At 40.1% G+C, this 13762-nt stretch overlaps 2 protein-coding genes across 3 annotated transcripts; one reads left to right on the top strand and one right to left on the bottom strand.

Moving 5' to 3' along the window:
- Positions 1–264: 264 nt before the first annotated feature.
- LOC308394628 (uncharacterized protein) lies at positions 265–2157 on the bottom strand. The gene is made up of 2 exons (XM_080879033.1): positions 1693–2157; positions 265–1565 (listed from the first exon to the last, which is right to left on the bottom strand). The coding sequence occupies exons 1-2, from the start codon at positions 2014–2016 to the stop codon at positions 894–896; spliced, it is 996 nt and encodes a 331-aa protein (XP_080735159.1). The 5' UTR covers positions 2017–2157; the 3' UTR covers positions 265–893.
- A 1857-nt stretch (positions 2158–4014) lies between these two features.
- armh1 (armadillo like helical domain containing 1) lies at positions 4015–11491 on the top strand. Of its 2 annotated transcripts, XM_080879031.1 has the most exons (11): positions 4015–6222; positions 6612–6680; positions 6775–6941; positions 7060–7256; positions 7503–7587; positions 7746–7862; positions 8087–8159; positions 9037–9166; positions 9835–9912; positions 9987–10068; positions 10160–11491. In XM_080879031.1, exons 1-11 carry the CDS (start codon positions 6017–6019, stop codon positions 10186–10188), a joined length of 1233 nt encoding a protein of 410 aa, XP_080735157.1. In that variant the 5' UTR covers positions 4015–6016; the 3' UTR covers positions 10189–11491. The 2 variants fall into 2 exon arrangements, with proteins under 2 accessions (XP_080735157.1, XP_080735158.1); XM_080879032.1 differs by lacking the exon at positions 9987–10068.
- Positions 11492–13762: the final 2271 nt, after the last annotated feature.

A 13762-nucleotide genomic window follows, 5' to 3' on the forward strand; every position in this document is an offset into this window, starting at 1 on the left:
ACAGCAAGTGTTGATGTTCAAGTTATCTTTTATTACAATGTTCTAAATGTATTTTATGACCATGGGATGTAGATAACTTGTAACTTTATATGTTTCTGTGCTTGTAATTCTGCTGGCGTGCTGTCTGTACTGTTGTTTGACCCCCAAAGTTAAATAAGCAAATGAAAACAGCATGGTTGTGTGCACCTCATTTTATTTCAGATTTCCACAACAAACTTGGTGTCAAAAATAGAATCCCATGCCTGTTTGTATTCAGGGTCTATAGGAGACTTGAGCATGCTAGATAAAATTAGACAATTGTGAGCATGGCTAACACATCTGGTAAAGAAACCCCCAGTGAACAGGAAGCTTTCATGTTTACGAATGGGGTTTATGGGAAAAATATGGAAATTGAGCTATCAGCGTTTGGGTAAAACATTTCCACAAAGAGGAACATTGAGCTTGATGCAGCTAATAGATCATAAATCATAAAGTAAAAGAAAAAAAGCCAAGAAATAATTACAGTTTTTCTCGATTGCTAAAACACATTTCTTGAAACTATGCCTCATATTCTCACAACAGTAAACACAAATCCATAACATCTCACTCAATTTCCCAAACATCCTATTTCCAGGTCAAAATGAAGCTCTACACTCAAAACTATTCACTCTTGCTGAAAAACCAAACTTTGCCCTCAGACATCAAACACAAGCCCTCAAAAACACACACACTACAACAGAGTTTTGCACACTGGTACAATTAATTCAAAACAATAGTTCCAAAACAATTAGGTTGCTTATGGTTCTCCCCTTCAAAAACCTTTTCACATGATAAACACAAAAGACGCAACCAATGTATGTACAGTGGCACATTTTTATTCATGTACTATACAGTACAACACACACCAAAAAACATTATTCCACCTCAGCATCTTGTCTTTGGTCTGGGTCAGGCCAGAGAATCTCATCCACATCACAGGCTATATTGGCCCTAGCCAGGCAGCGGGGGTAAAATCCTCTTGCATGCCTGATCCACCCCTGGCATGCATCTACTGATATGTCTAGGCAGGCTTCTTCCATGGCCTGAAGGAGGTGAACACGGACATAAGGTTCTCGGTCATACACTTTCCACCGCCATGCCGAAAATAACTCCTCTATCGGGTTTAGAAAGGGAGAGTATGCAGGCAGAAAGATATTAGAAAACCTTGGGTTATTGGTAAACCAGTCACGAACCAGAGCAGCGCGATGGAAGCTGACGTTATCCCACACAACAACGTAGTGAGGCTGCTCTGGCTGTGCTGGTTCCCTGTAGTCCAGCTGGAACATATGTTGTCTTAAACCATCAAGAAAAGCAAGGAGAAGCATAGTGTTATAGGGTCCTAGTACGGCATGGCGGTGGAGTACCCCTCGTTGGCTGATGGCTGTGCACATAGTGACATTCCCCCCACGCTGACCAGGGACATTTACAATAGCCCGATGGCCAATTATGTTCCTCCCCCTTTTCCTTCTTTTGGTCAGGTTAAAACCTGCCTCATCCACAAAGATTATTTCATGGGGAACAGGCCGTCCTTCAATCTCAAAGATTCTCTGCAAAACACATAACACAGTAGAGTCAATCGGTACCCTGAACCACAGTTCAAGAGTGCTGAAATGGCAGCATAAACTGCCATGCTGTGATGGTACACAATACTTTATACAATATCCAAACTCATACCTGAACATATTCCACACGTTGGTTTTTCACTCTGTCAGAGTTTCGTTCGAAAGGGACTCGGTATGCCTGTTTCATCCGGAATTGATTCTTTCGGAGGATGCGGTCAATTGTGGAGAGGCTGATGGCATTTATGCCTCGAAAAAGATGATCATCCTCAATCACTCTCCTTTGAATCTCTTGCAGGCGGATTACATTATTTGCAATTACCATGTTTACAAGTTCCCTCTCTTGCCCCTCCGACAAAAGCCTTAACCTGCCTCCACCAGGTGGTCGTCTCTGTGTCCTACAAAAATAGAAGCACTCATTACTGTAACTGTCACACATTCGAAGGTTCTGATTGGTGTGTGATAAATTTTGACTCCTAGTGTTTCCACCTGGTTAATTGTGTGCTAATTGAGCTCAAACTATGCTGACTTAAGTTAACATTATTGAATGCTAGTGCTTTCTAAATGACTACATGGTGTAAGCACTGAAAAATGTAGGGATTTGTGTGTAGAGTTTTGCAGTAACAGTTCACCAAATTTGACTCATGTGTCAAAGCAGGGAATAGTGTTTATAGTTCAGGGAAATGGGTGAGCTTTTTGAAAAATAGCGTTACGGTTTTGAAATTTTAGTTTAAAAGCCTGGTTATAGTGTTTAAGCAATCGAGAAAAACTGTAAAAGAGTAATAAATAAACAAAAGTGTAATCACAAGTTGTGAAACACAAAAAGGGGAAATGACACCTGATTTAATTTTTTTCACTATCAATTGGGAAGCACTCAAGTACTCCTGTTAATTCCAGTGCTCCTCCTACATCTGAATAATTCCCTGAAGGTGTACAAACGAGTATTAGGGCCACAATAAGAAAAAATAATTGAGAAAAAAGTTGAAATAGTATTTCAAGAAAAAAGTTTAAATGTGGAGACTACAGATTACAAACTGCCATGGTTGCTATATCCTCTGAGTGAAATTGTACTTCAGAATCGGTTTTGGTAACAGGAAGGAAATGATTTCTCTATTAGCATGTAAACACAATGTGGTGATCAGTATAAGAACATTGATAAGATGGTGCAGAAAACTGCATCTGGATGGAAAAACACACAATTGTTGAAGAATGAATTTGCACACAAGAAAATGGCTTGTAATGGACAGACAGAAAGGTTATCGATAGTTACATCTATAAATGCAAGGGGATGTATGCTGTATGACAAAACGGCTGATCAATTTGTTTCAATAACTCGCCTAAACAAGGCATTTTATAGAGGGTATAGCAGCCGTAGCAGTATGTCTTTGGACAACAAGGGTAATCCTCACATTTCAACCTTTTTTTTCGAAATACATTTTTGACTCTAATCTCAAAATTCTGACTTTATTCTCAAAATAATCAAAGGCATTTTTTCTTAATGTTGTTCTAATATCTAGTGAAAATGTGCATAGTAATGAGGCCTAAACAACACAGACTGTATCTATATAACATAGAGACCATCTATGCTCACAGTCATCCTCTCTGAATTCAAACCTCCAAGCTTTGCATCCAGACCTCAGTCATTTGCACACTCATGTGTCATCTGATTGCAGTCAACATGTCAAGATATTTATCAGGTAAAAAAAAAAAACTAAAGATTTCTTCCCATTTGTGTAAACCTATGGCTCTCCAAAAATTACTTTTCACTGACTTGCTGTATGAATCTTTCCTCTGAGTCTAAAATAATATCTTTCCAATCAAATGTTTGCATTTCCAATACGTCTATACAAGGAAGATTAAAATCACTTTCACCTCTCCCCACTGCATTCTCAAAATGGCTTCTGGCTAGTGTCTGTCTTATTATATTGAAATTGCAAATCTTTTCATACAATTTCCAGAAAACCATCCCACTTTCCAAAGTGAAAACTCTTTTTATAAGTATGCAGTTCACAGAATTGATGAAGCCATGTAAGAACTATGTCTTTGCTACCTGGTTTGGGACTGTGAGCTGCTGATTCGATTTCAATTCAATTTCATTTAAGCAGCACCAAACAACAACAACAGTTGCCTCAAGGCGCTTTATATTGTAAGGTAGACCCTACAATAATGCATGAGGGCCAGCCATCTGCCGTGACCTTGGGGTGAGGGGAGGAAGACAGGATGAAAGACATGCTGTGGAAGAGGGACACAGATTGATAACAAGTGTGATTCAATGCAGAGAGGTCTATAGTGAGTGAGAAAGGTGACTGAAGAAGAAATACTCATGCATCATGGGAATTCCCCAGCAGCCTACACCTATTGCAGCATAGCTAAGGGAGGATTCAGGGTCACCCCTGAATCCTCAAATGGACTGATTACACTCTTATGTTCGAACTTGCTTTTCCACATGGCTAGACTGTGGCTTGCACAGAAGTCTAAAAACAAAACACTGCTCAGATCAGATCAGGGAGGCCATTCCTGCCGATCACACCCCTCCAGGTCTCACTGTCATTGCCCACATGAGCATTGATGTCTGCCAGCAGGACAACAGAGTCCCCAGGTGGATCACCCTCCAGCACGCCACACAGGGACTCCAAGAAGGCTGGGTACTCTGGACCTCCATTCAGTGCACAAGCGCAGATGACAGTCAGGGCCTGTTCCCCAACCTGAAGGCCCAGGGAACAAACCCTCTCGTCCACTGGGAGAAACCCCAACGTACAGGCAGCAAGCCGAGGGGATAATAGGATACCCACCCCAGCCCGCCGCCTTTCACCAGGGGCAACTCCAGACTGAGACAGAGTCCACCCTCTATCCAGGAGACTGGCTAGAGAGCCCAAGCCGTGGTTTGAGGTGAGTGCTCTCTGTTTCAGGAAATAACTGCCATCCTTAATCAACACAGGATTTTTTGAACTGTCAGGTTTGCAGACAACATGGCACATATGAGGAATGGGAATTCTTCATGTGTGCAGGAAATTTAGGGAACACTTATAGTTGATGTCTTAATTATGCAAATAGCTACTATGAAGTTGATGCTTCCTGTTCTGTCAGACAGAAAACAACTATTTGTATCAAGTTACATCACATTGTCTGAAATAAAATCATTATAATAAAGTTAAATACGTATATTTTTAGATAAAATCTTTAAGTATAATATATAAGATAATATTTCGAAGTCACAAAGGTAAAACTCTTTAAAATGTCATACCAAATGTAGGTCAAATGAATAAACTATAGATCTAAAAAAGAAAAATACATTTGTTCAATGTTCTCTAGGAAAAAATGAGGATCCTTTTTGTCGCTGGACTTTCACAACCAGAGAACCGGCCTGAAGAAACCTGTTACGAAGCTTTTAAAAGTCAGCATTTTCCAAGTTTTAGAAATGTTATCAGTGAGTATTTACTGAAGCTGTCTCCACTGATTGAGCAGCAGCGCCCTCTGCGGTTTGTGTGTAGAAGCGAAAAAGCTTACAGCACCTGGTATTCCCAGGCGGTCTCCCATCCAAGTACTGACCAGGCCCGACCCTGCTTAGCTTCCGAGATCAGATGAGATCGGGCGTGTTCAGGGTGGTATGGCCGTAAGCGACGGAGACACTATATAAAAGACCTTTAATAGGTGGCAAATACACAGTTCAATAAACGTTATTGTGATACATTTCATATGTTACAGCGAAAAGATGCAAACCTTCGTTATTAACTGTAGCTTCAACATTGATCTGCGAAAAAATGCTTTTCCTGCAGTAACATTTGGATAATAACACATGTTAGTTTATTAATTACAGCACAGTACAAGTGATAGAATGCATTTAAAGCATCATGTCAGCAACAGTCCTACCTTTGCTTCGTATGGTTCAGTTTCCCAGTAATGTCCCTTAAAAATGCAAGTTCAAGTGTCCACTCATGATGGGAGTCATGACGTGCCCAAAGCCGATCACCTTTGCACATAACGTCTGCTGGTGAATGATGCAGTGGTAATGCATAAAGTTTGGGAACTCTGTGTCACCTTTACAGTGAGCGATGAATCCTGTATGTCTGACGATCATAGCAGGAGCTCCGTCGGTAGTCAGCGATACCAGCTTTTCCAAAGGTACCTTTTTCTCCGCGAAAAACTCCTTCACCGTGTTAAAGATGTCAACTCCACTCCTAGTTGTCTTTAGCGGCAGTAGTGTCAGAAGTTCTTCTGATTTTCCTCCCACCAAGTTTCCGGGTGCCAGTGTGTGGCCGTTACTAAGCAACCGCGAGTTAGCAGCAGCAAACCAGAGATAGAGGAAGAAAGCTACCAAAATCAAGCCTCTGAATTTAAGATGTTATTCTGTATCTCTGGATAATTATTCAGATTTCTGGCTCTGCTTCTTCACTGTTGCTTAATTTCGGTTTACCAGCGATAAGCAAGGCAACAAAACGATGTCAACACAAGAGCAACAAGCTAACATCGGCAAAGTTCTCAGCTTTCTTCAGGAATGGGACCGCGGTGACATGAGGGTCCGCGGTCGCATGTTGAGCACCTTTGTGACTCAAAACACGGGGAAGACGTTTTATGAGCTGGAGCTGGAGTTTGCGCAGGTCGCCAGTCTCTTCCTAGCTCGACTTACCACATGGATGAAGCTCACGTATCCTTTATTCAGCCGTGGTCTAGGAAAACTGTTAGTTTTGGACATATATTTTTTGTACAGCTCAAAAAACGTGTCCTGGGTGGGGTGTAAATATTTCCAAATAGTAGTGGGATTCGTGTTTCCTTGCGTAAGTCCTGCAGGATTTATTTTGAAGACTTAAATGAGGCTTAATTTAAGTCTACTGCTGGTTAAACCTGCACGGGTTTGGGACTATCTTGATTTTGAGGGGCCTGCATAACATGTGAAAACAACACATTTAAATCATAAAACATATTTTTTGTTATACACATACAGCCAAATGGTGCTGAATATATTCTAGCATAAAATATCAGAATAAAGTTTTCAGAATGTGCCTGCAACTGGACAACCCTTTACTAATACTTCAGTTACATGTTAGGCACCTTCCTGGGACTTCAGCTGAAAGCACTTGGGATTTTCCTGTCTGCTTCTTGTCAGTAAGTGACCCAAAATGCGGGACTGTAATCTGCAAAAATATCTTTAGGCCAACAGATGTTTTCTTTCAATAAACCATCTTTCTGATTTGATCAGTGATCAGTATCTGATGAACTTCCTGGAGGATGGGGGAGCTCTCACTCTGCTGGACATTTTGAGCCACTCTCAGAGCAAAGATGATGACAAGGCCGGAGCCATCAAACTTCTACTCACTGTCTCAAAAGCAGGTCGCAAGTACAAGGAGATCATCTGTGAAAGTCACGGTAAATTTCACATTTGTCTGTGGCATATGTAAATTTATTTTAGATTTTAGATCAGATTTTAAAACAGCCTACAATATAGTTTATTTTATCAGTAATGCTTCTTTTGCTTTGTTTCCAGGTGTTAAAGTCATAGGCGAGTGCCTGTTCACATCAAACAGAGATGAAACCAAAGAGGCAGCGTCGGTCCTTTTGGAGTCCCTGTCCCACGGAAATCCCAGATATCAGGACCAAGTCTACAAATATCTGATTACCTGCATGACTTGTAGCTCACCTAAATCCCTGCAGCTTATTCTGCACACCTTATGTATCATCCAGGTGAAGCCAGCCATCTGTCAGTGTGCCCCAGAATGGCTGTGGCTACAATGTAGCTTGCCATCACCAGTGTGTGAATGTGTGTGTGAATGGGTGGATGACTGGTTGTGTAAAGCGCTTTGGAGTCCTTAGGGACTAGTAAAGTGCTATACAAATACAGGCCATTTTACAGAGTATGCACAAAGCTGTATGTTACTGCAGTCAGTCTGTATGTTGCAGAACTGATTTTTAACATTTTTTCTTTTGCAGCGAAAAATGAAAACAGCCCATTACAGCATTGTAGAGCCTCTGCTTAACACACTCAGATCCCTACACCTGGAAGTTCAGGATGAAGGTAAGCTGACACGCTAATTTTTAAATTTATCCTGAAATTTCTGTGTATCCTGTGAAATAACAAATCATTCCATTAGCCATTGTGATTGTGGATGAAAAATTGCGATCCTGTTATTATTAATCAGCTTTTCTGGTTTTGTCTCTTTATATCTTTGACAGCCATTAAACTCATCTTAGACCTGAAGCATTATGATGTGAAGGCAGTTCTACTGACTGGTTTGGTGGCTCTACTGAGGCCTATTAAAGAAAAAGAACACCAGCATCAAATCAGCAAAGGTGACATTAGAGTTTGGTTGTGCGCTGTGAAAGCCTTTAATATACACCTCTTTCTTTTGACCAATTATGGCCGCCTTTTCATATTTTAATTGGTGCCTTTCTGCAGTTTGTGATACAGTTACACAACCCATCAGTGAATGTGTTATAATTTTGTAAATGAGCCCTAACTTGTCACAGTCATTTTCATAAAATGTTTTATTGACAACCTTATACAATCTTGTCAGAATCAGAGATGACTGAGATGACTGGATCTTTCCCTGTACTTGTACAGCAAGCTGCTGCAGCTAAAACAATACGGTATGGAGTCCAAATAACCTCCTCAATCACAGTATAACACAAACTCAGTTAAACTTCTGGGATATCTCTCTGTCCAGTTAGCAAACAGAACATAATGTGAATTGTTCAAAACCATGATGGCTTTGCAGGTGGTTGCCAAAGACCATTGCTATCATGCCGTGCTCATGGAGCGTCATGTGGATGTTATGACCAAACCTTTAGAAACAAATCACACACTCATTTACATACATACATACTTATATCTTCTCTAACATTTGCATTACACACCCACAGAAACTCAATGAGGACAGTATAAACAAAAATCCTGAGTTGTTCACGATAGATGCAAGGGGAACAACTCAAGGTTTGGTATCTTGCCCAAGGATACTTTGACTGTAGTAGCCAGGTGCTCAAACCATTAACCTTTGAATTAGTAGACAACCTGCTCTACCTCCTAAACCCCAGCTGCAGTGACAAAGTCATAAGCTAAAAGAAAAACGAGAGAAAAATCTGTCAGGAGGGATAAGAAGAGAACAATGGTTTATAGTCACCACCTGCAAAACTATTTCCTTTTTGGCAGGTGTCGTGTTGTTGCCTTGTTACCACTTTCTTTGGTAGCAAAAAGGGTGATTTAGAGTGACAGTGGTTTATACTTCCCACTAAATAGATTGAGATGCATGAAGCTAAACTGACTTTTTAGGCCATGGTTTGATAAAACCATGACATAACATTTTATTCATGGCAGTGTGATAGCTTTATATGTTGTAATAAAGTAGCTATCTTTAGCTGCTCCCATGTCACAAGGGTTCACAATAGCCAGTAGCTCCCCATGTTTGATTTGGCAGTTTTATGCCCGATGTCCTTTCTGCATTTTAATGATGTTCAATATTTGTTAAAGGCTGCTGGCTGAGGAAGATCAAGAGCTTTCTCGTGAGCTGCTCTCTCTTGGAGTGATCCAGCATCTTCTGCACACTATGGGCAACAGAGAACATCCTGATGGCCAAATACAAGCCAGTCTAACATTAGAGGTACTTCAGTGTGTGTGTGTCTTCTCAAAAAAGCAGGCTGATGACACCTATGATGATTTCTCACAACCATTTGGTACAAATTAAAAAAAAATACTATAAAGCGCTTCAGCCTTCTATTTTAAGACTTCACTTTTTTTTGTTCTTTACTTTTTCTTTTCAGCAGAATAGGACATATTCACAGTTGTAACCCAACTGCTTTTTGAGAGCTTCATTACCTCATGCTTGAATGTGGTCCTGTCAGCAATCTACTAATGCATGTCTACAAAGCAGGACAGTTAAAGTAATTATGTCTTGCCCAATTTTCAACTGTTTTTAGATGGTTTGAGTTTCTGTTACTGTTCTGATAGAATTTTCTGATTACTTATGGGTTTTCTTATCACTGCTTCTTGGTCCCCACTGCCTCCACCCTCTTTAAGAAAAATGTGTAAGCAGTAATTTGCAATTATTGTGTTCCAGTTTTTTTTCTTTTGCATTAAATTAGAACCAGAAAGTGCCAGCCTTGTAATTAAGTGGAAACAGAGGCTGCTTTTCTTGAAGTTGGGCTGTTTGTAAAAATGTGTTTGGTTCATCTCCGTTTCTCATTTGTTTTGGTTTTGCATCTGTAGAAAGAAACATTAATTCAGACATATGAATATCAGCTTCTGGTGTCTGCTTTCATCTCTGTGTAGTACTTTGTCGTCTCCTTCCCTGTTGTTGAGGACCAAGTGCAGAGAGTGATGGGCAGCGCTCTGTTTGCAGAGTTCAAAGTAAGCGATAACCTAAGTTAAAGGTGCATTGCTCCAAGTCAGTACCAACAAATATAATCACAATCTTTCTACAGAACAAAGCTGACACTGTATACATGAACATGAATGAAACAGAAGCAGAAATGCTGCTAACAAATCAGATTAACATGTCACAAGGTAATGATTTTACTGTTTTATTTGACAGCTGATTATTTTCCTATATTTCCTGTACTATGTGAAACTAATTGTATTCTTTTTCTTTTTTCAGTTTTAAATGGTAACAAGTCTGACAGCTGACCAGAGGAAAAATCGTTTCATAAACGGATATAAATAAGGTTTTTAGAAATGTTTGTATTAATACCTATAACCTGTTCTACCATTTGTTTTTGTATTAAGAAAAAATATTCTATCTATCACTAGAAAAATGGGAAGTTCAGTCATTTATATTAATATAGCGAGAAATGGCTCGGACAATGGAAGCTCTGTCATAGTTTTGGGGCTTCTTCTCAAATAAATACAAATAAATAAATAAATTTGCAATTTATATGTGTTTGAGGTGTGTGCGCACACACACACACACGCGTGTGTATACTCGCTTGAGTCAAATTTGAGGTCGCACTTTTTAACTCCCACCCTTTGGGGACACCGGTTTCTGTTTGGTTTAGAAGCAGGCTGACAACTGAATTTTACACCTCCAAATCCACAGAAATAAAATAAATCACTTGAGATTTTCATTTCATTAAGCAATATTTCTTCATACAGTATTTTTACCTTCCTATTGGGGACTGGGAATGTTTAATGTCCCCTTTGGTGTCTTCAGTGATAAACCAACACAGATAAACCATTTTGTGCCACTTTTGAGGACCGTACTTCCCTTTGGGGTCTTAAGCAATACACAGATACACTAACTATTTTACTTCAGTTTGGGGGATATTACTTCCCTAAAGGCAAGTCCTTCAAAGTAAGTACAATAAAATGTAAGGTTACAATTTAACTACCCAATCTAAAAATAATCATTTTGCAATTAAGTATGTTAATTTGACAACATCCAAGGGATTTGAAAGAACTTAAAATATAGGTGTCTGTGAAGATTCTCAGTCATCCAAAGAAAAGCGTCTGGACTTCTTTGAGTTGCTTGAAGACGTTTCACCTTTCATCCGAGAAGCTTCTTCAGTTCTAAGGGTCAAATGGTGGAGAGTCATTGTGAAACCTGGCCCCACCCTATCATGTGATTTCCTGAGGTCAGACGGCCCAGGATGTGAGCGTTAAGGCGTCTGGGAAGGGATCTCAAAACTGGATTATAGATGGCAGACAGTTGGTGTTGTAAACCAACGCACACACACACACACATGCAGACGCACGAAACACCTACACTGATATGCCCTCACTATCACCCTCCCTACCCCGGATCCAACGCCTCCTCCCATGCTTACCTCCCATCCGATGTGGACACCAGATCAGCTGGAGGCGCAATCGAAGATTGCAGCAGTGATGTTTGTGTATTGTATGTACGGTTGGCAAGGTCTGTCATCTCGGTTGTGGGCAACTGCAACTGACAAATAAAGGCTATCTCATCATCATCATCATCTTTGATGTTTGATTGAGTCCAGCATTGAGTTTCCACACTGTGTAATAAACACTGGATTTCCTGCACGTTTCAGTAGTTGTTCTGAAGAGGTGAAAATTTCCATGTGTTGTTCAAAGACAGGAAAGCTGTTTTGTCTTGTTTCTTGTGCAATATTAAACACAAGATTTGCCCGAGCTCATATTTCATTACACATTAAACTCATGACCAATGTCCTGTGGTGATCAAATGAAAGTTAAGGCTGCTAGTGTCAGGGTTGGTTGATGGAGGACCCAAATGCAGAACGTTCTAAACACAGAAAGTGTGTTTATTTACAAAAAGCTATGAAACAGTGCCAACAATCCACAGTGTGTTCCCAATTCCCAGGCCTTGATTCCTTTCCTTGATATGTGGTAAAGTTTTGTCCTCCTTGGTGCCTATGTACACAGTGTGCTGCTCCCGTCACATGTTTCCACATTTAACCTAGAAACGAGAGATGCCACATTTAGTACAGTCCTATCCACCGTCCACTACTCTCTTAAGTAGGGCTCCTTGATAGACACACACACAAACACACACACACTCACTCCAACTTTTACACAGGGAAGCGAGGGAACAGGAGCAGATCACACCAACAAACAACCATAAGCATTCCAGAAGACAAATGAAACTAATAATTATTCATCAAACCCCAAAATAACAGACCCAGGCCCATGACAGTTCGAAATCTTAGCATACAGTGTTTATATGATGCATACTGTTATTTTAATATCTATTGTAAACTAGGGCAATGAGAACTTTTTTCCTTATCTGCTGCAGTGGCTGATTAAGAAGCGTGGGACAATACTATCAACTACTGCCTGAGATTGAGATAATTACTTTACAGCATGGCTGGGATGACAGATTGCACTGGATACTGTGAGGATTTCAGTCCCATTTGTTGAACTACTTCTTGAAAACAATAATTAACTAATGTGGTTTCAACTGTAAGAAAGGCCTCTCCAGATGTTGTCCTGGTGGTGGAAGAGGCCAAGGAACTCTTCTGGGAATCGATCAAAGAGTGCAGGGAGATTTCTAAATACCAAGTATGCATATTGAGAAACAGCCAAGCGTAGCCAACGCCTGTTGCTTTGGCGTGGTTTAAACAATGCCTAAGATAAAATGTTATAATAATAATAATAATAATAATAATAATAATAATAATAATAATAATAATAATAATAACTTTTTATTTTATTATCATTTAAAATATTTAGGAGCTTTAGTAAGAGTATAATCGAGCACATTTCATTTAGTTTTCCTGGGAAGGCCAACTAATTTGATTTGTAAGTTTCAGACTTAATAACTGGGACCACTTTAGTTTTACTTTGTAAAGCACGTGGACACAACTTTTTTAAAAAAGTACGAGTCGTTTTCGTATTTATGTACAAACAATTAAATAAGGTACTGAATTACAGTTTGAACATTTCGGTAGCCTATCCTTTTTAAATTAAAAGGCCTCGATGCTTCACAATGCTTCTGTTAGACATCTGGAGAAACGTCTTGTGTGTTAGCCACAGAGTTTTCCACTGGTTACGTACTACAGCGGGGACTGTATTAACAAGGACTGAGGACTGTGTTATTGGCCATATTATTTCAGTAGGATAAATGATGTATGGGTCTCCTCTAGTGTCCAAGAAACATATTACTCGTATAGATGACCAAAATTTTCTTTGAAACTGTGCATGCGGAAAGAGGAAAAATAATAACAATACCACTGATGTGAAAATATATTTAAAATATTTATTTGAATAAAAGTTAAGATCTCTACTTGTTTGTGAAACCACCCAACGCACCGGACAGTGCACTAAAGATGTGAAGAAGAGCGTGCAGATAGGGTGGAGTGGGTTTAGACGAGGATAGCAGCAAGAGAGAAAAAGTCTCACAAGTGAGACCTGCGATGATGTTTGGTTTGGAGACTGTGGCACTAACAGAAAGACTGGAGGCGGAGCTGGAGGTGACAGTATGAAGGTACCAGGCAGGAGCTAAAGAGGGAAACCTGGGATTGCAGTAGGAGATTCATGGATGCAGTGAAGGAGGATTGCTGTGACAGAGGATGCTAGGGATAGGGTGAGATAATCCGCTGTGGCGAAACCCTAAAGGGAGAAGGTTTGCTCATGAAAGAGCCTCACATCGGTGGCTTGGTTTAATCTGTTTCAAAAAGCATATCATGAACCAGACAGCAGGCGGAGTTGCTGACCTGGAGGAGGAGCCTGTTACTGCATGGGCTGGCTGTGTGAACTCTTCACCTATGTCACATTTACAAGA

This window comes from Rhamphochromis sp. 'chilingali', assembly GCF_963969265.1.
Source record: "Rhamphochromis sp. 'chilingali' genome assembly, chromosome: 3".
Taxonomy (NCBI): domain Eukaryota; kingdom Metazoa; phylum Chordata; class Actinopteri; order Cichliformes; family Cichlidae; genus Rhamphochromis; species Rhamphochromis sp. 'chilingali'.

Coding starts and splice junctions, on each gene's coding strand:
- LOC308394628 (XM_080879033.1), bottom strand. CDS start 2,016: ATGTGTGACAGTTACAGTAATGAGTGCTTCTATTTTTGTAGGACACAG. Junction 1,566..1,692: donor AACGTGTGGAATATGTTCAG/GTATGAGTTTGG, acceptor TGTGTTTTGCAG/AGAATCTTTGAGATTGAAGG.
- armh1 (XM_080879031.1), top strand. CDS start 6,017: ATGTCAACACAAGAGCAACAAGCTAACATCGGCAAAGTTCTCAGCTTT. Junction 6,942..7,059: donor GATCATCTGTGAAAGTCACG/GTAAATTTCACA, acceptor CTTTGTTTCCAG/GTGTTAAAGTCATAGGCGAG. Junction 8,160..9,036: donor GCTGCAGCTAAAACAATACG/GTATGGAGTCCA, acceptor TATTTGTTAAAG/GCTGCTGGCTGAGGAAGATC.